This window comes from Anabrus simplex, chromosome 7 (assembly GCF_040414725.1).
Source record: "Anabrus simplex isolate iqAnaSimp1 chromosome 7, ASM4041472v1, whole genome shotgun sequence".
NCBI lineage: Eukaryota > Metazoa > Arthropoda > Insecta > Orthoptera > Tettigoniidae > Anabrus > Anabrus simplex.
The window spans coordinates 79,984,718-80,010,037 of NC_090271.1; the positions used below are offsets into that span (position 1 = coordinate 79,984,718).

The 25,320-nt window shown below is 38.8% G+C and overlaps 1 protein-coding gene across 1 annotated transcript in view; it reads right to left on the reverse strand.

Annotated features, from left to right (window-relative positions):
- LOC136877268 (succinate dehydrogenase [ubiquinone] flavoprotein subunit, mitochondrial) overlaps nt 1-25,320 on the reverse strand; it is a 133,638-nt gene that overhangs the window by 77,630 nt on the left and 30,688 nt on the right. The window contains exons 3-4 of the mRNA XM_067151177.2: nt 22,271-22,488; nt 12,545-12,645 (exon numbers count right to left, since the gene is read on the reverse strand). Of these exons, the coding sequence (XP_067007278.1) occupies nt 12,545-12,645; nt 22,271-22,488 (319 nt within the window). The remainder of the gene's footprint in view (nt 1-12,544; nt 12,646-22,270; nt 22,489-25,320) is intronic.

Here is a 25,320-nt window from a genome sequence, read left to right on the forward strand (position 1 = left end):
TTGTCTGGAAAGGAGTGCACTTGAGAATTGTGATATGCCTCGGTATTTAGGAATCAAGCTTGATCGCTCCCTGAGCTTCAAGAAACACTGTAGAGAGCTGAAATGCAAGATCAGTTCAAGGAATACTGTAGTATACTGTGGAAGTTGACTGGTTCAACATGGGGAGTAAACTCTCATGTTCTGCGTTCAACTGCTCTGGGACTGTGCTTTGCTGCAGGAGAGTATGGATCATCAGTATGGGAAGCATCTGCCCATACCAAGCCGGTTGATACAGCTCTCAACGAGTCTACCCGTATTGTCACTGTGTGTTTAAGACCTACTCCAGTGCAGCAGATCTGCCCTCTCGCTGATATTGCGCCTCCAGCTATTCAACGTAAGGTGGCAGCTGAGAAAGAGACACACAAGATTAAGTCAGATCCCAGACATCCAATGTATAACCACAAGGTAACCACACCTCGCCTAAGATCCAGGAAGAGCTTTATGAAGAGGGCAGTACCCCGCTCTACCAAACCAGAAGTTCGATGTATATCGCTCTGATAAAGATATTGATTGAAATATTTGTACTGCTGGAAACAAGTACTGCCAGAGGGGTTTACTCCTAAAGAAGAATTGAGTAATGGAAACCATTTGTCCTATATCACCTGCAGGTCATTAAACCGGATGAGAACAGGTGTATCCAAGTGCCGTAGTAATCTTGTGAAATAGGGTTATGCGGAAGATCCAAGATGTGACTGTGGAGATATCCAGACTCCACAACACCTACTCATATGTCAAGAGAGAAATGACTCCTGTACCCAGGAAGATTTTATGCTTGCCACAGACCGAGGGATAAGAACTGCAGAGTTCTGGAGAGGAAGGTTTTAATGTGTGTCCCAGACACAGTAACTAAGTATCTCATCTGGTCATTTTCTTCTCTCTTTTAAAGTGCTTCTGCAGCATATTTTCTTCAGCATTGTCTATAGCCCTTTTAATGTTCTGAACAGTAGTTTTACCAAGTCCATATGCATCTCCAATCAGTTCATGATCTTACTTGAAATTTACAGAATTTAGCATAAAATGCCTGGATTATCAGCCAAAATTTAGAAATATCTGTACACATGAGTAATAATACCTTTATACTGTTTCTTGAAGTAGTTCTTCCCAAGTCGTTTACCTGGCATTCCCAGCAGTGGTGTACAAGAACATCTTCATTATCACTGTTAGACTTACACATGGTAGAAAACAAACTTTACAAGATCAATGCTGTCAAACAACTGCACATTCTCTGATCAAGATAAAATAGGCAACTGAAAGTACGGTGGAAGAGCATGGCAATGTCGCCGGAAATGGGGCGGAGCAGAGTGGTAAGCTGGTTGACCTTCGGGCCTGCAATGTTTCCCGAGCCCTAGGAAGGAGGATATGAACACACAAAAAGATAAAGAAAATGACTGGCTAGTGTGGACCATGTGAACAACAGGAAAATTAGACTAGAACAAACGTGGAAACACCAAGCTCGATAGCTGCAGTCGCTTAAGTGCGGCCAGTATCCAGTATTTGGGAGATAGTAGGTTCGAACCCCACTGTCGGCAGCCCTGAAGATGGTTTTCCGTGGTTTCCCATTTTCACACCAGGCAAATGCTGGGGCTGCACCTTAATTAAGGCCACGGCCGCTTCCTTCCAACTCCTAGACATTTCCCATCCCATCGTCGCCGTAAGACCTATCTGTGTCGGTGCGACATAAAGCAACTAGCAAAAAAACAAAAAAAAAAAAAAAACAAAAAAAAAAAACAAACATGGAAACATAAAAAGATAATGAAAAGTTCCACAAACTACAATCTTCACACATGGGCTCTCGCCTCATCAACACCAGTTATTTGAGGTCAGAACAACCTTTAATTTTCTCTAAATGGTAACTGTAATATACAGCACCCTGAAGTTAAGTTTCCTAACAGAAATGACTAGGCTCTCGTGGAACTGGGACACTGGAATTTTTGTGAAGAAACTGGATCTACTGTCTTATTTTTTGTTACACTATCATACATTATGTTAAATAATGTGTGTTATATTCATTCTTTTTTTTCCTCATTTTTCTACTCTTTCTTCCACAGCTGTGGGTCGTGGGTGCGAACTGTGTCGCACATGTGAATTTGGCCCTGTTTTACGGCCATATGCCCTTCCTGACACCAACCCTATATGGAAGGATGCAATCACTATTGCGTGTTTCTGTGGCGGTTGGTAGTGTAGTGTGAGGTCTGAATATGAAGAAGAAAGTGTAGGGGCAAACACAAACACCCAGTCCCCGGACCAGAAGAATTAAGAGGCAATTGAAATCCCCGACCCTCTGAGCTGAAGGCCTCAACGCTGACCATTCAGCCAATGAGTCGGATGTGTGTTATATACATTAAGATGGTAAATAATAATAATAATAATAATAATAATAATAATAATAATAATAATAATAATAATAATAATAATAATAAATAATGTTAAAGAGGCTTCCAGAAACCAGACGAACCCACCAAATTCTTTAAAGAGTTTATAAACTCAAAAATTTCCCTTGGACACAACAAACAAAAGCGGACATAAAGAACGCACAAATTCAACCTGAAGAAATTTTGAATCGAAATATATAAAGAAAATTGACAAATGGGAAATTATTCCAGAGAATGAAGTACCAAAAAGAGCAGGTACCAAGTGGAAGGAAGAGGATCTTCAATGAACAGATGAAAGCATCCTGGATTCTCCACAAATGAAATCATAAATAAAGCTATGTGTGTTCCTCGTGAATAATAATAATAATAATAATAATAATTATTATTATTATTATTATTATTATTTTACGTCCCACTAACTACTTTTACAGTTTTCAGAGACTCTGAAGTGCACGTATTTTGTCCCGCAGGAGTTCTTTAACATGCCAGTAAATCTACAGACATGAGGCTGACATATTTGTGCACCTCTAAATACCACCGGACTGAGCCAGGATCAAACCTGCCAAGTTGGACTCAGTAGCCCAGCAATCTACCGTCTGAACTATTCAAATAATAATGTTATTGTTTTTACATCCCACTAACTACTTTTTTTTTACGGTTTTTGGAGATGCAAAGGTGTTGGAATTTTGTCCCACAGGAGTATTTTTATGTGCCAATAAATCTATAGAAAAGAGGATGATATATTTAAGCACCTTCAGATATCAACGGACTGAGCCAGGATCGAACATGCCAAGTTGGGGTCGGAAGGCCAGTGCCTCAACCGTCTGAGCCATTCAGCTTAGCGAACTATAAAGCCCGGCTACATGAAGACATGGAGACTGTCCTTGTCCCTTTTGCAATGCTGATCGTAGGTTATATTCCAAAAGTGAGCAGTAAAACTCCGCATTCGCTGTCCTTGAGATAGTGTGTATTAGGATAACGCCATCTCAGTTGTACACCAGAATCATCACCACCTTTGCATTGCTGGAGTTGTGGCTAAGTGCTATTCGTCATAGGGATCTGCAATGGTGCCACTCGTTCAATTGGAATCTTAGTTTTAGCTCATATGATTGGGGCCCATGTCTTGTCCAGTGTAGTGATACTGCATTCGAAAGCCTCCCCTTCGTGGTATAGGTGCTCAAAGTGGGTTTGCTTAGCATCATATCAAAGCCATTTCTGCAATTCTGTCTGATGGTGTGGAACCCATCGCAGTGCAATTTTTCTTGTGTACAAGTGGTCCTTCAGGATTTGAAGCCCCATCTTGGGTGTTGTTCCAGTGTTCTGGGGCCTACTCATGAATCGTCTAGTTAGTATCCATTGTCAGCAATGTGCTAACAACCTGCATGTCCTCTTCACCTGACACCAGCAAAGATGCCAACTTTCAAGAAAGGCAATTCGTAATGCAGCCGTTAGGGCACGGGGTGAGGCGCGGCGGCCTTAGATTTTTTCTTTTGCTAGTTGCTTTACGTCGCACCGACACAGATAGGTCTTATAACAACGATGGGATAGGGAAGGCCTGTAAGTGGGAAGGAAGCGGCCGTGGCCTTAATTATGGTACAGCCCCAGCATTTGCCTGGTGTGAAAATGGGAAACCACAGAAAACCATCTTCAGGGCTGCCGACAGTGGGATTTAAACCCACTATCTCCCAGATGCAAGCTCACAGCCGCGCGACTAACCACACGGCCAACTCGCCCGGTTAATTTTTTTTTTCCAAGATCTTACTAACTTACATATCATTAAAAAATTAATGAACAACATACAATTCAACCAGATGTAACATATTCAAAGACTGGCATATAAAGAATGTATGATTCTTACCTGAGAAAGTAACAGGTGATCTGCAGTACATATCTGAGTGGAGGTTGAAGGATGATTTCTTTTGTTGAGTACTGTAGTTTCTCCCTTAGCACGTTGTAGTTCTTGTTTGCTGAACGAACACTGGTAACATGCTTTTCTTTTGATATATGCATCCTTTGCACTAACAGAGCACTTAACAGTTCGGTGTTCATATTAGCACGGAATTCAGTTTTGTTCTTCCTCATGCGCATCTGAAAAATCGCAGCTACACACACTAGAAAACACATGTAAATTTTGAGGAATGCAGTAAAAAAAGGCCATTATTTCGAGTATTCCTCTCTAAATTTTTGAACTATTTTCGGTTTATTACTAGCATCACTAGTCACGGTAACGTCATCACACGTATCTTTCTATACATGAAATCGCTTCATTATTTCAAACCTTTTGCATTTCATAACAAAACCAAAATCGCAATAGTTCAACAGTTATGCACAAAATATTCACAATGAAACAGAGTTTGTCACCAATTTGGCACCTAAACAAAGACAAAAGACCTTGCATACTTGCATGGAAGTCTGATCATGTGAAGAACAAAGACAACAATTCCGCAAAATAGACCACTTCACAGGTGCCCATTTTTCCAGTAGTGGAAGCACACACTGCGTTCGGCGTGTGAAAACTCTAAATATTCTTAAACGAGGGACAGAAAAGGGGTATAAATGATTACTGAGAAATCTGAAAATAATATTCTGAGAATTCAAGCTGTAATGGCATTCCTTGTGTAACCTTTTGAAAACTTCATACACTTAGATTTAAAAATCAACAAAAATCATAATTTGTGGTGTGTGATTCGTAAAGGTGTAATTATAATGGGTAATTCATAATTATTACGATTGAATCGTAATAGTTGGCATCTCTGCACCAGCCAGCCCCAGCCAAGTCATATTGGCCACTTATTAGCTTTTACCCACTGTGCCACGGTTCTGTAAGGTAATACCAAACCCTGATGACACTGCAGCACTGTATGTCTGTGAGCACATTAAATCTTCATGTAACTATGGTGTTCCTCTCTTGAGAACATCGTGGCTACTCACCTTTAGACCGCCAGCTCACAGACACTCTTTGCAGCACGACACTTTGTGGAGACTCCATTTACTATGAGGTGGGTTAGGCAACGACCTAATGTGCGGTGTAGACCCGAGACACTGGGTTCATTTCCTCACCTTGCCACAGCTGACTAGCCACGTAACTAAAGGCCGTGTCCGCGCCGCAGTGCCACACAAGAGTTCAAGGCTACTCAAGCATTGTAATGGCTGAAGTCTTCCAGCAAAGTGATGAAATTCATACATTCTGTCAGTATAATATGATGAAAAGTCATTGGCACAGTGGTGTCCTTCTCCACAGACTTAGTCCATTTTGTTGCATAAAACATTCTGACCAACCTCTAATTGCTTTAAAATCTTTCCTCGCAACACCACAATTTCATGTGCTTTAAACCACATCATTTCATGATTTACAGTGTTGTAGTTGTCTCTTGTTTCTCTAATCCATTCCAGAACTTCTATGTCCACACTTTCTTATTCACTTTTCTTCATACTGGAGACGGAACTACAGGACATTTCTTTCTGCTCCCAATAATTTGTCTCTTTGGTTATGCCAATAAAGAATCATACACAGCTGCACTTCGTATTTATGACTTGCCACTCCACGTTCTGAAGCATATTCTAACACATTTAACTTGAGGTATGCCATAAAAGTTGACTCATTTTCACTCCTGCTTGTGTACTGAACACCATCTAATTACTCACTACGACTACACGTCACCGTTAGGGACGCGGAGTTTGGATGCTGGAAGGGCATTGAGAAATTCACTGTAATGGGAGAGAGTAGCCAAGACCAATGCACAGGTGGTGCAGAAGCATGTGTTTTAGCATTAACTGAAATATTTCACTTAGTGATCTGAAAGATTATTTTGCTATCTTTTTCCAGTTTCCTTTCTTTCCGATTTTTTTCCTCCAATAACAATCTAAACTTACGGAGGTGAGTTATACTGTAGGTAAGGGAGATTTATAGGCAAGTAAGTATGATTTAAAGTAATGGGAGGTCTTGAAATAGCCTATCACAGTTTTGGCCCGAATATAAGACGAGGATGTTTATGTTCATGGTTTTAAGTTAATATGTTCTTGTAGGAAACACAAATGTTTTACATGTACAGCCTAACATTTAAAAAGTGTGTATCTAGTATCTCCACATGCTTTCCAGCTGAGCCCAAGGTCACGAATCAAACAAAATTTCTTGAGTTTTGATGATTTTTTTCCAATTTGCTTGTGATTAGCGATTGGCAGAATCTAATATAATGTATTCGAGAACTTTTCAGAATCAATACTTGCATTCAAAACCATGTTCTCCAATACAACATAACCTTTTAAAGTTGAGCAGGCTTAATTTACGTGGTACAAAATTACAGGAACTTACTACATATACCAGTGAGCAAAATACATGAGAAGTTAAAAACAGGAATTTTGTTATGTTGAACAATTTTGTATCGGATGTGCTTTATTTTATTAGATTAGAGAACTAAGTAACTACTTATGATCGATTGTTGCTTGGCTTAGCATGATTTAGTAGCATATTTTTTGATGAGCTTGGCTGATCAATGTTGCTGACCTGAAAGAAGTTTTCATGAGAAAGTGACATAGTTTCCCTGGTAAAACTGACTTATAAGTATAGAGATTTGCAAGTCTTGTAATTTGCATAGGTAGGAGTTTTTGTAGCCAACTCCATGGTCTAACTTCCTCTCACCCAGAGGCCCCAGGTCCAATTCCCACCCAGGTCGAGCATTTTTACCTGCATAAGAGGGCTGATTCAATGTCCACTCAGCCTACATAATTACAATTGAGGAGCTATTCGACAGTGAGATGGCGATCACAGTCTAGAGAGCCAAGAGTAACAGCTAAGAGGATTGGTCATACTGACCCTGCATCACCTCGTAATCTGCAGGCCTTCAGGCTGACCAGCAGTCTCTTAGCAGCCAAGGCCCATCGGGGCTGTAGCACCACAGGGTTTTGTTTTGTTTGAGGAGCTTTTATGATTATAATCGTACACACTGTATATCGATACATATATCACCATTATAGAACGTCATGCCTTTCAGCGTTCAGTCTGCAAGCCTCTGAATTTACTAAAAGTTGCCACAATCCTCTATTTGCAACTAGTGCTGTGGCCTCATTTAGTTCTATAAGTCTTATATGAATCTAACCATCGTCGTTTTGGTCCTCTACTCTCTCACCCCTCCATAACCGAGTCGATTATTCTCCTAGGTAACCTATCCTCCTCCATTCACCTCACATGACCCCACCACCGAAGCTGGTTTATGCATACAGCTTCATCCATCGAGTTCATTCCTAACTTAGCCTTTATCTCCTAATTCTGAGTACCCTCCTGCCATTGTTCCCACCTGTTTGTACCAGCAATCATTCTCGCTACTTTCATGTCTGTTACTTCTAACTTATGAATAAGATATCCCGAGTCCAATCAGCTTTCGCTCCCGTAAAGCAAAGTCGGTCTGAAAACAGACTGATGTAAAGATAATTTTGTCCGGGAGCTGACTTCATTCTTACAGAATACTGTTGATCGCAACTACGAGCTCACTGCACCTTGATTCAATCTCACTTACTACATTTCCATCCTGGGAGAACACACATCCTAAATACTTGAAATTATCCACCTGGTGCAGCTTTGTATCACCAATCGGACTTTCAATTCTCTCAGATTTCCTACCTACTGACATCAATTTAGTCTTCAAAAGGCTAATTTTCATACCATACTCATTGCAGCTATTTTCAAGTTGCAAGATATCGATATTTAGCCAAATTGTTGATGGTTTCAATTCGTTCCCAGATTTTCTATTTTCCTGTATTGTACAGGTAAACCCCGTTATAGGTAGATTCGTTATCCGCGATTTTGCACATACGCAATTTTGGTTGTTTTAAGTCTAGTGCTGCCATCTTTTATCAGTATGTGGAAGCTGTAATACATGCTGAACTCTAATGTACAATGCATCCCGCGCCAAGGTTAAATGGGGCAAGCTCATCTTTACACACATTTTCTGTCGTGTTTATAGAGGTGTGAATCATCAGCTCCGGTCAGTAGAGCTGTAAAGTTGCACTTGACAGCTTTCGTATTTCAAATACTGGGTAAAAGGAAAGATAGTGTGCCTGTCGAAGGAAAGAAATGTGTTAGAAAGTCGTATTTGTTAGAAACAAAGTTAGAAGTTTTGGATCTCTATGAGAAAGCTGAGCGTTTTGTTGAGATTCAGCGTGCTTTGGGACTTAGTGAATCCACTGTGAAAACTATCCATGACAATGCGGAATCAATTCGAAAAGCTGCTCAATCTTCTACTAACTTAGGTGAGACTAGAGTGACCAAATGTCTATTGGAAGAAAAAACAGCACCAGGATTTAAGGCTGCTAAGGACCGATGCACACTTCTTTTTGGAGGAAATGCTGCAGGAGATTGCAAATTAAAACCCTTATGATCTACCACTCTCAAAATCCTACAGCATTAAAAGGTTGTGACAAGAGCAGGCTGGGAGTTCAATGGGGATGGAATAAAAAAGGTTGGATGACTTCTGCTATTTTCAGTGACTATTTTGTTAAAGAACTGAATACAGAATTGAACACCTACTGCAAGAGAGAGAAAAAAATCTTTCAAAATTCTTCTCCTAGTTAATGTTCCCAGCCTACCACTTTCCAATATTGATTCAAATAAAAACATTGAACTCCTATTTCTGCCACCGAAAATATCTATTCTACTTCCCATGAACCAAGGCATACTATCTGCATAAAACTTTTTCCAATCTTATAGATAAACGAAGCAAAAACCCAGATATCAGAACTTCAAAACATTGCAAATAAAATTGGCCTCAAAATATCATTTGAAAAAACAGAAATTATGCCCCAAAAACCAACACAGCTAAAAGAAGTCACCATAAATGGTATTAAAATCAAAATGGTAACTCAGTTTAAATATCTTGGAGAAGTAATAACACATAACTTAAATGAAAAAATCTCAATCCAAGTAAGAACAAATAGATTAGCTAAAGCACAAAAATTAACATGGGATATCTACAAAAAGAAATGTCTATCAATAAATACAAAAATAAAACACTACAACACAGTTATAAAACCAGAAGCTACATACGCAGCAGAAACACTCTTTTACCTGAATAAACAATCAAAGACTGACAGACTTCAGAAAATTGAAAGGAGGATTGGAAGAACCTGCATCAACAAAAAATACCAGAAAGATGGACAGTGGTGGTTAATACCTAACAAAGTCATGTACAAAGAGCTAGAACCCATTACAGATACTATGCGTAAGAGGAGACTGGGATTCTTTGGACATATCATGAGGATGCAGGACTCGAGACTTCTGAAACAACTAGTACAACACAATCTCAAAGAATACCACAACAGGATGTAAATGGATCAGAGAAGTAAGAGAGGATCTAAAGGAAATAGGCCTTACAACAGAAGACACCACAAATAAGATAAAACTGAATACAAAACTCAAGAATACAAACCTCCGCTTTACCCTTACACAAAACAAAACAACACGCACATTTTCAACTGAGGAAAGGGCACAAAGATCGGAGCGTCTGAAGAAGTACTGGGAGGACCGCAAAGCCCGAACAATCCCTTCAAAGAGACCTGAACGACGGACTGACTAAAGTGATCCTATGTGGTCATAAAAGAAGAAGAAGATGAATGTTATCCGAATGACATACTTACCATCAAGATTTTCTTACGGCAGTTTAACATTAAGATGGTGATTGATATTAGAGACGCAAGGACTGACATTCCTCCTGAATGTATGAATGGTATATGGTGGAAACTATGGCCCGATGCTGTGTCGGTGCTAGACAATGAAGTGATCAATGACGTCATCAGTGCAACAAGAGAAATTGCGGACATGGCACGGCAGATTGGATTCACTGATGGCAACGAAGAGAATGTATGTGACCTAAATTCTCATTCTCAAGATCTGAGAAACGAAGATTTGATTATTTTGAGTGAGACTAGCAATAAAGAAGAAACGGAAGTCGAGGAAGTTCAGCCTATTAGAAAGTTGACAACGAAGAAAATGGCCATGGCCTTCAGAATGACCGATGATGCAATGGCAATTTTTGAGGAACATGATCCTGAAGAAGTAAGGAGTGCAATAGGTGAAGAAAAAACTTGTACATTGTCTTAAATGTTACAAGGAGCTGTATAATCAACTGGCAAAGAAGACTACACAGTCAACAATTAAACATTTCTGATGATGATGTTTGTTGTTTAAAGGGGCCTAACAGCTGGGTCATCGGCCCCTAATAGTACAAGGTGTAACAAAATTAAAACTTCAAAATGTATCCACTGAGTAGAATCTAAATCTAATGGTGATGAGAAAATGATCGTGAAACAAAAACAACCAGTGGATCTAATTCACAATGTCTTAATTACTGGGATGATGCTTATTATCTAAAGAGGTCAAAAATCCAGGCCACCGGCCCCTCACAATGGCACTAATCACTAGTAAAACAGAACCATGGTGCTCCTCCTACAGTGGTACTAATCACAGGTAACGTAGACTCATGGTGTTTTTCACATGGTGGTACCACTCGCAGGTAGCACAAACCCATGGCGTTTCGCACATAAGGGCACGACTCACAAGTGACACAGGCCCCTGGTGCTCCTAGCCTAGGTGTACTAATCACCGGCGCCAGTATTCCCGTGGTGTTCCTCACTTGGTAGAAACAGTCACAGACCACGTATACTCATGGGGTCACTCACATAGTGGTTCTAAGACGATGCAGAACCACGGTGCATCACACGTTATGGTAACGCCCACAAGCAACACAATCCCATGGTGTTCCTCATATAATAATACTACTCTCTAGCAATCCAGACCATTAGTTTTCCTCAAATAGTGGTACTAATCACGGGGGGGCGAGCCAAACCCGTGGGGTTTCTCACATAGTAGTACTAACCGCAGGCAACATAGACCCATGGTGTTGCACATATAGTGGTACTACCCATAGGTAACAGACCATACTGAACACAGTGGAACGGACCAGTGGAATACACATGATGATCTCTTTCACAAGCAACACTCAAACCCATAAAGTTCAGCACAGAATGGTACTGCTGCTATATACCGTAGACCCTCGCAAGGTGGTACCAGTCGCAAGTAACGTTGAGCCATGATGTTCCGCAGTAATGGTACGAATCACAAGTAAACTCATGGTTCTAATATCATCATCCCTTGGTCGCACCTTTTAGTCGCCTCTTACAACAGGCAGAGGATACCGTAGGTGTAGTCTACGTTTGCGTCCCCCACCCACAAGGCGTAGAGAGAGGAAAAAAGGAAAAAGAAGGGATCCGACGCTTCGAAAAATGAAGTACCAAAGAAAAACAAAAGCCACGAAGGGCATGAAAATGAAAGACTCCTTAGGCCTCAAATACTCTAATACCGTCAGGGTCGGAAAAGAACAAGAGTTGACCAAGGGAGGTCGGACAGGATATATGAAAGTGAGGAACCTGGTACAAGTAAGCGGAAGCAATGCCAGGAAACAGCTAAGGGCCCCTTGGTCACCGACCCACGCTCCCAAGTTGAGAGCCCCTGGGGCCCCTTTCAGTCACCTCTTACAACAGGCAGGAGATACCAGGGGTGTATTCTTCATCTGCGTCCCCCACCCACAGGAGGTTTAAACATTTCTTTGCAACGGAATGTGGCACTTCAATTGAATGTCAAGCGTCTAGCGAGAACACTTAGGCTACAAAGGATCTGAACAAGGGAAAATCCACGACGGAAAGCATTATCAGATTCTTCCAATGTAGATGATCCAGAACCTATTTAGGGTATGCAGATGGACTTAATGAAATGATTTTAGTTTATTATTGTGTGTTTTAGTGTTAAATTTTTAAGTGTGTAAATTTTGAATTAAAATGCGTTTCAGAAACATAATGGTTCATTTTTGTAAAAATATGAAGAATCTCTGCTAATTTAAACTTAATATGTGAGTAAACGGAAACCTAACCCTATATTTTACATATAAAATGACTTGATTTACGCGACTTCCGTATACGCAGCAATTCCGCAGAACATAACTATCATGTATAACAAGATCTACCTGTATGTATTTTTCTATAGTCCCTTCTAAAAAAGAGAATCGAAGTTTCACTGTATACAGTATTCAAATTAAGTCAAAAAAAGTATGGGGGTAGGAAGAAATAATGGATAAAACAGCACTCACCATAGTTTTCTAGCTCTACAACAGCCTTGGGTGCCTCTCTTGTCATGTAGTGAATGGCATCCTGATCACCAAGCCAATCTGAGCCCTTTACAGTGTCATACCTGAAACAAACATTATACCCTATGCTGTAATTATCTTCAAAAAAGGAAATTAAAGTTAATATATTTTGCATTCTATTAAATCCTGAAATTAATAAAGTTTTTCATACCTAAAGAATAGTCCTGCATGTTGCTTTCCCTGTTATATGTTCTTCAATTATAATTTTAGAACTTCCCAAAGTTCACATCAAACAAATTACTGTATGATACCGACACTGAGGATATTTTCACAGAGCAAACAATTAAAAGAGTTAGAAAAAAAAATTAAACAAGTGGTTTCTCTTACTGGACGAAAAGTAGAAGGGCTGAGGTGAGAAATATAACAAAGGACGATGAATGGATTTTCAAACCTGAAATGCTGAACTTGCCATACAAAGTCTGCTCCACAGAAAAATAATTTCACTACTTTAAGAGTCTGTACACTATGTAAAAGAGAGAATGACCTAGCCAAACTTTTTTCTTTATTTTTACAATTTGCTTTACGTCACTCCGACCCACATAGGTCTCCAGGTGATGATGAGATAGGAAAGGCCTAGGAGTGGGAACGAAACAGCTGTGGCCTTAATTAAGGTACAGCCCCAGCATTTGTCTGGTGTGTAAATGGGAAACCACGAAAAACCATCTTCAGGGCTGCCGACAGGGGGGCTCGAACCCATGATCTCCTGGATGCAAGCTCACAGCTTTGCGCCCCTAACCGCATGGCCAACTCGCCCAGTGCCAAACATTTTAGAATACTGTATTTCCTTGCGTATTAGACCCCCTTATTTTCTGCTTTTATAGCCGCAAACAGTGAAGGAGGAGGGGAAGAGGGGATCCAATATGAGATAGCCTCCCATTTCATGCAGTGAATTCTGGGTATAAAGAACAACAAATTGTGCGTTTATGAATTCTACACTGTTCTTTTAACAATTTTATGATTGTAGAGTCTTATTGGCTACCTTCGTTGGAAGGCAGTATTTCTAAACTTAAAAAAATAAAGAAAACAATAAATGGTGAACACATTACTTTTAGGCCTACATATACTATAAATATAATCAGTTTTATTTACTCTTATATTGATGCAGACGCAAGTGTGATAAACAGATATAACATGTAAACAATATTCTCTCACCCGTGGGTGAATAATGCAAGTATCGAGCTTGAATTATTACTATTACTTGAAACGTATGGCTATGAAGTGTATACATCCATTTGGTATTAGTATTTTTTATGTAGTCGAATGATCGCAATGTTTGTGAGGTTATGTTATGAAACATGTACTGTATATATGTAACGTGCTCCTGCGATAACCCCTCGATCTATGTTTCTACGAGCTTCTGGAAATATCGTCGCATCTACGTCTCCATATACGCTGCAACATCTACATTTCTACTGGACTACATGCTTTCTACTATTATTATTATCTGCTTTTGTCATCTATGCCTCTACGTATCATTGGATTAACCTTACTTTGTGCTCACCCGTTTTTCTGCTCCGGCAACTCTCAACATACTGACTGTCGTCCTGTGTCTGCTTTACACTAACTACCTCAGCTGCCACGTCACTTAAACCTTCTAGAATAGACTGGTCTTCGCTTCCGGGCGTGAATATATTGGACTGCCTCGCCCGTCTTAAGCAGACTGGCATCACCTTGTGTAAAGTGTGTGTGGAGGGGTCAATGACCTCTCACCATGCGATGCGGTTTCCATTCCTGTCCAGCTGGAAAAGTTAACATCGTCAGACTTGGGTGAGCCAAAACACTTCACAAACAAATTGTTGGAAAACTTTAACTCAGCCATTTTGGCGTGTTGGGTGTTAATACACTCTTGATTTTCAAAGACCTTGTTTCGCGCCTAAATTCTTACTACTTTCTACTTATCAAAATCATTCTCTACCTTCTGCAAATTATTGATGTGGACTGAGGGTAAACATCGCCAACAGAATTTTCTCAAGCTTTCATAATTCGGACACTAATTGGCGGATGAGCTTTCTCCAGTATCACGCAGTCGGAGTTCCTTTTTTTCCTCTTCCTTACTTGTTCTTGTTTTGATCCTCCTCTTTTCCCTCCCCTTTCTCTTTCACTTGGTTTATTAGGTTTTTAAAATAAACGCCCTGGAGGTGTTTGATTTGTAATTGTGGCCAAATATTATGATCATCGTAGAAAAAGGATAGATGCTCTTTCAAAAGTATTTTCATGTCTATTTCCCTAGGAAGAAAATCATCTGAGATGATTATGTATGGAACTCCTTTTTTTTTTTTTTTTAATTGTAACTAATCCTGTGTTGTAATTCCCTTGTATTGGTGAAATCTACAGTGAATATTATCTGAGATTGTGATGTATGAAATGTATTTGATAATTGTCAACAATCCTGTGCAGTAGTTTCCTTTTGTTGTCTTCCTGTTAAGGGAAACTTGGGTATTGCTTTGGTGATTCATGTCCAGGATCTCTCTCGGACCTGTTGTCCTTCTATATTAATCGGTGTGTAGTATGCTAAAACATACAATTCCAATTTATTGTTATCATCATAGAAAATAGTTGCTCTTTCAAAAGTTTTATGACTATTCCTCTAGAAAGAATATCATCTGAGATGATCATGTATGAAACATTATTTGTAAACTGTAACAAAGTCCTGCATAGCAGTTCCTTTATAGTTCTTTCTTATTTGTGAATTGTTAACTTGATTCTTAAGCGAACCTTAACCTTTTCACTGCCGAGTTTTGATGACCTGCCGAGCCCTGTGGGCCGGGGTGTTTTTTTTTTTTTAAAGGAAGAAGCACTTTGACAGGTACATATTTACTGTTACTATTAATGCAATGCATATCGTCCCCTTAGTCCTGCAGCCCAATACGATGTCGGGGATGAAGTGAGATTATATTTTACACCATATTTTATGACCGGATGCCCTTCCCGACACAAACCTCAGTTGAGGAGGTAATGAATATGAAATGAATGTTGGTGAATGAAACTGGGTACAGAAGTGGAAGAAATCGGCTGTGGGCTATGAATAGGAACTTTCCAGCATTTGCTTGGGGATACGAAAGGGAAACCACAAAGAAAAGGAAAGAAATTCTCAGGACAGCTGACGGTAAGGTTCGAACCCACTCGTCTGCCGAGTGGAGAGCTTGACTCCATAGCCGTAGCAGGTTAATACACGCGGCCACTCCTCTCAGTGATACTATTACTGAAATACAAAATTCTTGATCCAAGAACTGGTAATATCAAAATCATTTACATTTGGGGAAAAAATCATTTATCTGAAGAAGGGGTGACAATTCCGCATGAGACTCTTCATTACTACTTTGTCTCGCACTTTCTTGTAGTTCAATGTCGCCACTTAGATATTCTCCATCTTCATTATCAAAATATAGCTCTCCAGAAACACGATTTATGAGGAAACATTCAATTTCTTCATCAACAAGAGATGAATGTATACTTCAAAATGCCGTGATGGCTGCACGAGGGCGGGGGAAAGATGTTCCACTCCAACGAAGATGAAATAACACTAGATTGCTTTCAAAACACACGAAATAGAGTGGTATATCTGCAGTACAGAAGTTCTTTGAGCATTTCCATGGAATCTCAAAGCATGACACTATATCGCGTTTATTTGTGAGATCGGTGAAGTACACACTGCACCAAAAAGTATATATACGGGTTTGGCAGACGTGGCACGGCATTCAAAAACGTATATATACGGGTTTGGCAGTGATTGGATTAAATATCGCTTTGGTGATTTATGTCCGGGGTTTGTTTTGAACCTATTTTTGCTTGTATGGTAACCAGTGTGTATTCTGCCAAAATTGCTGTTTCAATAGTTGTTTATCTAAAACCATCGAAAGGTGATATCTTTTTTTTGTTGTTTGGTACCTACCACGGAAAACCTCTCCCACTATCCCCCCCCAGTACTGCTTCCTGTCACTCTGCTTGTTTCTCTTTGGTTGATGCGATCAAGTTCTTGGTGCAGTATTGCCACTACTTCAAAATCATCTTGTTTCTCCTAACAGCAGTGATGGAAAATATACCATGCAGGAAACATAAAATTTGTGTTGGTTCGGCGACAACGCCACATATAGACATTTGTATGAGTTCAATTAATGTAATGATTTGTAATCCACTGCAGAATTGTGTAACACACTGTAACAACCAGGATGGCACTATATCAGACGAGATGATGGTAGAATATTCTGTACATTATAACCAATATTGTTAGACACTCGAGAATTTACGAGAAGGTATTTTTGTTATAATTTAAAAACTTCATTTTCCCGTATTGAACTGAGATTCACAATTAAAATATCAAGGAAGGTTCAACCTTTTCAATACAAAACGTGTTGCTAAGATGTTCACAACATAATATTTATTAAATAGTTAGAACCGGTTTCGACGCTCATTGCGTCATCATCAGCTACAAAAATCACAGCCATAAATAAAATACCTTTAGACGCACAAGATGAGGTTAGATTCAATGTCAAACGAACTTTAAACAAAATCAATAACCTAAAAAACAGAACAACTCCCACTAATATTAGTTCACCTTCGCAGAACGAGAACACATTACAAAATTCACGAAAAAATTAAAGTTCATAACCTTATCATCACAAAAGCTGATAAGGGCAATACAACGGTCATCATGGATAAAAATGATTATATCGAAAAAACAAAAAGTTTGTTCAATACGGGTTCTTTCTCTTTAGTCAAAAAAGATCCGACACAGCAAATCCAACGTCTCCTAAAACAAACTTTAAAAAAATACATCATTCCTTTTTACAGAACAAGAAAAAACGAGATTAATTAATATGAATCCCGGCCTGCCTACCGCTAAAACTCTCCCCAAAATCCATAAGACTGGCGTCCCCATACGCCCCATCAACTATAGACCTAGCCCATTATATAAATTGGCCCAATTCATACAAAACTTTCTTAGTAAAAACTAAGAATTTCAGTCGAAAAAATCCGTAAAAAAACACCATCGAACTAATCAAAAAACTGAATAAATTTGAAATACTACCATTTCACACCCTTCACTCATTCGATATTAATAATATGTATCCCAGTATCAACACCAAAAAACTCCTTCCCATAATATAAAAAAACCTAAAAACATATAGTGGGCTAAGTAAACTAGAGATCCAAGACTTTATGCAGGTCCTAAAACTCGTAATACATAACAACTATTTCGCATTTGATAAATGCATTTACCAACAAGATGGACTGGCTATGGGGTCGCCGGCCTCAGGAATTTTGGCTGAAATTTACATAGATTTCCTAGAAGATGCTGCAATTAATACCAATAACACTTTTTCAAATATACACTTCTGGTCTAGATATGTTGATGATACTCTGGTTATTCTAGATGACAGAACGGTTAATGCAGCTACCACTCTTAATAACTTAAACAAGATTGATTCTAATATAAAATTCACATTAGAATCCGAGTCCAATTACTCGATCAATTTTTTAGACCTTACAATTAAACGACATCTTTCTTCTTTAGAATACAATATCTACAGAAAACCAACCCAAACAGCGACTACTATCAGAAATGACTCTACACATCCACACGCACATAAATGCGCCACTTACTATAGTATGGTAGACCGTGCACTAAGAATACAGTTGTCCAAGGAAAACCTAAAGAAGGAATTGAACACCATTCGTGCCATTGCTAAATTCAACGGTTATAACACCTCATTCATAGAAAGCATCATTAACAAATGTAAACATAGACTAAAGACAACATTAACCAAAGAAAGACATAACCCTGCCCTATTCGCCACCTTCACCTTTAACGAAAACATACACAGTGTAACGAATATTTTCAAGAAACATAATATTAAAATTTCTTACAGAACCAGCAATAGAAACATAGATATAGTTCACAATTCCAAATCAGTTAACAGGTCTGACATTTACACAATGTCAGGCGTTTACCGTTTTCAATGCAAAAACTGTTTTTCCTCATACATCGGACAGACCGGGCGCAGCTTCAAAGATAGATACTTAGAACACGTTAATGCCATCAGATATAATAGATTTTCCGCAATAGGCCAACATATACATGACTTAAAGCATAATTTTACTACCATAGAACAAGACCTAGAAATTCTCAAAAACATAAATAAAGGCCCTTTACTCGACGTTACGGAGAACTGTTTTATTCACCTAGACCAATTTTTTAACCCTAACTTAAATCTTAACGAAATCTCAGAAAAATCCAACATTCTTTTCGACTTCCTCATAGAAGTCTTTAGAGGTATAAAAACCACGGGAGGAAAATCGATCTTTCACGCTCTCCACAGTACTCTTTTACGTCCCACACCACTGCCACTCCGCCCTCCTGACCCGCCTTAAACTCCGCCTCCCTACCCCTCTCCTCTCCACTCCCCCCCCCCCCCCCCCCTTTCCACCCCTCTCACTCTAACTTCGCTACTCAGTCACACCCATCTCACTTGTCCACAACTCTTCTTACACCACACACTCAGCACGCTAAACAAGGTGAGTCTCATACCCTATCATCCTTGGCCGCGACTCCATTTAGACTTCCATTTCACTAACTTAGTTTTTCTTTCCTTTCTTTTAAGACCCACCCTGTTGAGCTGAGACTAATTCGAAAATCAACCTTATTCAATCGTCCAACATCAGGTGTCCCGGCCTCGACAAAATATTTTTGTTGGTATTGCTATATAACATCGGACCTGGACTTATGTGCCTGAATTGAACATCAGAAGAGTGGACAATTCTACTACTTTGTTTTTACTACATCGTTTTATCATCATATTCAGACTTTTATGTTCAAAGCATCAGTTCAATTTTATGCACAATACTTACCCATCAAACCACTATGCTTTTATGTGTCACATCACATCATCAAAGTTCTTCTAGCTTTTAAGAAAAGGCAGTCTACCATTTGTATTCAGCCATGCAAGAGTTATTAATGCAATTTTTATGACATGTACTTTGCCCATTTGTGATTTTTGTAGCTGATGATGACGCAATGAGCGTCGAAACCGGTTCTAACTATTTAATAAATATTATGTTGTGAACATCTTATGCAACACGTTCTGTATTGAAAAGGTTGAACCTTCCTTGATATTTTAATTGAGAAGGTATTTTTGTAACGTATCTGTCTAGAAGGCTGGCTAGGCACATATATAAAAAGGGAGTCTTGATGGTAGGACAAGTTATTGTATAATAAGAGTCGTGGGTTAACAGGAGTTGTTCTGATCAGACGTGCGTCGTGCTAACTAGTGTTTGAAGTATGTGAATTGGTTTAGTAAAGTTAGTAGTTGACATGCAGTCGTTGCAGTCTCCATGTTGAAGTGATAGGCAGTTGTTAAAATGGTGGGTTGTTGATGTTTTCGGAGTGAAGTGTTTTGTTGTGACGGCAGTGATTTAGGTGATGTGTATTTTTTCTAAATAACTGTGAATAAATCCTTGAACGCAAGTTGACAGCATTTTTATGTGCGCCATTGTGGATACATTATTATCACATTCATTTCATCTCATTAACTCCTCTCATGAGATTGACGTCAGCATAACTGCCAACTTCTAGAAATCAAAATAGGAAGATTTTTTAATTCTTGGATTTCACCCCGTATATTGCACCAAAGTCACGATGAAGAAAGGATAACATAAAAGGCATCCATATCTACAGTTATAAGGCAAACTGACCATTAAAATTATAATCTTAAACTAAAGAAACATAAAAATGGTTACAAGAAAATGTAACAAACACGCAGCAAAATGCATAATAGTTTCCTTTATTAGACTATAAGCCCCCATGATGATATAGATGTTGATTCCCATAGGGAATCTGAAATATTTGTCCCGAATGAGTAAATTTATAATACCAATATAAATGGTCCGTTATTGGACATTATAAATTTTCCAGCTTACTCATTCCTGGTTGCCAGCGTTTTGCCCTCGTGTGCTAGGTTGGGTTCATCAGTTGGTACCTAGCACACCCACCAAGACGCCGGCTAGTGCATACCGTGGAGGCCATTGCTTAGGCTACTTGGAGCCACCGGCACTGCCATGCACTATGAGAGACTATCTCTTTACCAAAAATTGATGCCTGCTTGGCTCATCAGTTGGTACCTAACACACCCACCAAGACGCTGGCAAAGCAGTCCATCCAATGTATTAATTTGATATTATTTTGATAAGGATAAAGTGCTAACTTTTAAGATTGTATTGTATTGAATAGGTGGGAGAATAATAAAAACATACTAGTGTTATTTATACAAATACTTTCAATACGGACCCAAAAATGAATTTTATCACATGTAGGTAATGTCAAAGCCAACCAGGCAAACGTTAAAATTAATAAGTATGATGCCTACTATTGATAGGCGAAACATGTACCATCCAATGTATTAATTTTATATTAACATTTTGATAAGGACAAAGTCCTAAAAGATTGTATTGTATTGAATAGGTGGGAGAATAATAAAAACATAATAGTGTTATTTATATTTTATACAGTCGTGGATAATCTATTGATGTTTCCCTACTGAAGGAAATACTAAGTAATCTTTTCAGGGATGCTATCGCTGCAGAAACTCTACTAACAATTCTTCAAACTGAAGCTTTTGAAATTCTAGAACTGTCTCCAGACATTACAAGAAAAACTGTCAATTGTGTGTTTAGAAGTGTGCAATCGTGAATGCGCTTGATGTCTCAGAAGACAGTGACAAAAAAATAAGCGACTATGAAACTGAATCATCTGATGGTGATGAATGACTAAACAATTAAAAGGCAGAAATTTTATTTTCATTGTACTCTGTACTCTTAAATTTTTCAGAAAAATGTTTGTTTCCGAATTCCCGGGGGTCGAATTACTATCAGTGTCGGCTTATAATCCTCTTTTTTCTTTTCTTTTACAGTTTGCTTCACATTGCACCAACACAGATGGGTCTTAGGGGGACGATAGGATAGAAAGGGACTAGGAGTGGGAAGGAAGTTACGTTACAGCCCCAGCATTTGCCCGGTGTGAAAATGGGAAACCATGGAAAACTATCTTCTGGGCTGCTGACAGTGGGCTTTGAACCTACTATCTCCAGAATGCAAGCTGACAGCTGCATGACCCAAGCCGCAGAGCCACTTGCTTGGTGGGCTTATAATCGCATAAATATGCCAGACACACACTCGCTATAATATATACTTATATGTATTTTGTATGTAGATTATAAATGCAACACAATAAATAACCTTCGTGACAAGGTGCACTAGAACAGAAGAGTAATATTTCTAATTTTTCAATCCATAAACATTAAAGAAACTATTTGTGTGTTAGATGTTAAGAACATTTAGCCAGTAGCCTGATGGTAGTTGTCACTATACACAGAGTCTGTTTCATGCTTCAAATCAGCTATGCTTATTGCCCGTGGCAGTTAAAAATTTAGTGAAAAATGAATTTCAATACAGAGATACTGGTCTTTCAACAGAGTAGACTTTTTTACTCCAGAGAGTTTTCTCTTGAGATTTTTTCCAATTTTATTAATATCACCCAATGCAACATGCAACAACATGTTGGTGTCCCTTTACATCACTAGAGAAATTCAAAGACTTACTTCACTGAAACTAGAAAGGCAAGGTACACAACTTGAGTTGTGCAACAAAATACTAGAAGTGTCCTTTTTAACTCACATATGCCACTGCCAATTATCTTGCTCCATATTTCCAAGAGCAGCATTTATACCACCCTGTGCTGCTACGGTGTGAGAACGGGTGGGGAAGAGTTTGGTGACCACAGCAGTCTTAAATCCTTCAGCAACAAGACCAAAGGCAGCCCTGAGGCCTGCTCCACCAGCTCCAACAACAACTGCATCATAGTTGTGGTCTACAACTGGATAATCTCGGGATACCTGCATCCCAAACAAATGTTTTACATGACTTGCATCACATAGTGTACACTTGTATAATTGCATCACAATAACACAATACACTAACACAAAGGAAGAAAGGAGGAGAGAAAAGATACCAGAACAGCCAATCTGGTAACGGTGATTAAGATATTGAGTCTTCATCGTGGTTAGCTGGTTTAAGTCTCATTGATTAGAAAAAAAATCACCATTATCAGATTGTTTGCCAGCAAGATACGAGAGGTGGTGGTATACATTTCCTCATCACTAGATTGTGTGTCGAAAGCCTGGGTTCAATTCCAAATTTCTTCATAGCATTTATATGGAGTAAATGCATATGAGGCAAATGATAGTGATTTGCCCATCAGTTGGGGACGTAGGCTACATTAAAGTCTTCATAAGATTTAATTCTTAATTAAAAATAGGTGGAATTAAATAAACATTAATATTTCTTTGAATTTAATGTACAATTCAATACGGACCAAAATATGAGTTATAACGTGTATCGTAGGCTACATGCCGATACCAGGTTTTACCCCCTCCCTACCTCATTATCATCCTCATCACAAAATACATAGCACATAACATACAGTCATCACACTGGACACAGAAACACGTACATTCACGTAATGACCTTCACATCCAAGGCAAGGAATGACTAACTCCTTGACCAAAATAGTGACCATAAATAAAAGATTTCGCAAAACCAACCATCATTAAAGCAAACGGACTTGTTTCCAAGTGCCTGGGCATAAGAAAAAACAAAGAATGGAAGAGTTATAAAAACGACATATGTGGATTACAAGTAATTTAAGTCGGAAATTTTAAAAATTAATAGTAGTAACTGCACAGGACATGAAAATAGCTAATGATAAAATAATTGAGTACCTGGGTGCAACAAGAGCAATAAACAGCTAACGTATTCCGTGTTTAGGACACAAGTAAGCCACTCAGCATTTTGTGGTTTCAGAAATGTACAATATGATGCCCCAAATAACATGTCAGATGTTGAATCAAAATCTGAGGACTAAAGATTGTGCAGTAACACTAAAAGTATTAGAGCTAGAATATTTATAAAACAAAAAGGCTGAACAATATACTATGCAATAACAGCACTAATCAAGTTTCTATAAATGTCAATATTTATATTTGTATCATTAAATATGACTGAATTTTATGTCAAAACATTAGACATTTGCATATTCTTGATAATAAATCTGTCTCTCAGTGCATTAGTGTTTTATTAAATCATTCCCACACTTTCAAAACTTTGAAGCCATTTACCTTAACGTGGCATTTTTCCACTAACGCTCTTGTTGCACCCAGGTACTCAATGTACGCAAAGGAAACAGATGGAGAGCAGCAATTTACCCATAAAAGGAAGGAAAAAATAACATTTCTGGCTGAAGTCTTTCTCAGACAAGAGTAGAGAAAGAATGACAGCATCCACTCCTGAAATCTTCTGTAGATACTGCTAAGCAATGGTGGGAAGATGCTGGACAGTGAAGTAAATTGGTAAAAGGAGCAGCTATTTGATGGTAAGGCTGAGTGCTTCCCTAAACCTAAGCACCAGATAATGTCCAACATTACAAAGTATTTAAGAATGGGATGTTGGGAATAAATTTTGTAGGGCTTTTGACAGTGAATTATTCATTATACTTAGTTTAGAAGATCTGAATATGAACAGGGCAAAGAAAGTAAACGTTACAAATTTTGCAGGTACTGCAGGGACCAAGTATTTGAGCATCTTCAAATACCACCCGACTGAGCTGGGACAAACCCACCAACTTGATCTGAGAGTCAGTGCTTTATTATCTGAGCTACTCAAACCACAAATCCATCACTTTTAAGCCATACGATTAAGATTTTCAGAACACATTCTTGGCAAATGGATTAGCAAGATAGTCAAAATGACCAAGAATCAAACTGGATTTGTGAAAAATTGCAGCTCAACCAACACAATCCAACCTGCATGGATCCTAGGTGAGAAAATCTGAGAAGAACAAGCCCTTGCATTTCTCTTTCCTGGACCTCCAGAAGACATTCAATTGCATTCCACATGACTTTACAAGTCCAGTATTTTGACAACATGGTGCCCAGGAGTACCTTCTTGGTTGGATGCAGCTGCTTCATATTGTGCCAAGAAGCTAAATCCAAGCCATTGAAAGAACATCTTTTTAACTTGATACAACAGTTGCAAACCACTAGGGCTTGAAACCATCAATGAAAATGTTCTAAAGTCTCCATACATGCTGAGACACAACAAAACGAAAATCTAATGTATGACAAACTAAAACAAATCTAAGCTGATTTCCAGGACCTGCAATGAGGGGGAAAATTTCAACATTTTGAGTATAATATTGCTGATGATGGTCAATTTATCGAAGAGGTGACCACAATGGGCCGATTGAGAAACTGTATTTAGAGAATGTTAAACAATGTCTCAGGCTGATTTTCAAACACCCATATTTAAACACTGCCGAGGACATTGTACAACCTCAAATTTTAGGAGTGAATCACAATTAGAGGTGAAACATATACCGTAATTTGTATTTATCATGTCAAGACGAAGAAAGGTTAGTCCAACGGCTTCCTGTCAGTCATAAGCTGCAAAATCACAGCAATTCACATGAAATGTACAGGGAGGTAAAGTTAATACGATTTTGCTTTCAAGAGATATCTGTCAACTTGACGAAAATTCTTGGCAACTAATATATTTTATTTTTCTTGGAATAATTTCCCTGAATAATGGTCACCGAGTACACCCATATAAGAATAACTTGTTCCGATAGTCAGTACGTTAAAAAGAAACAACGTAGTTTTCATGGGAACCGG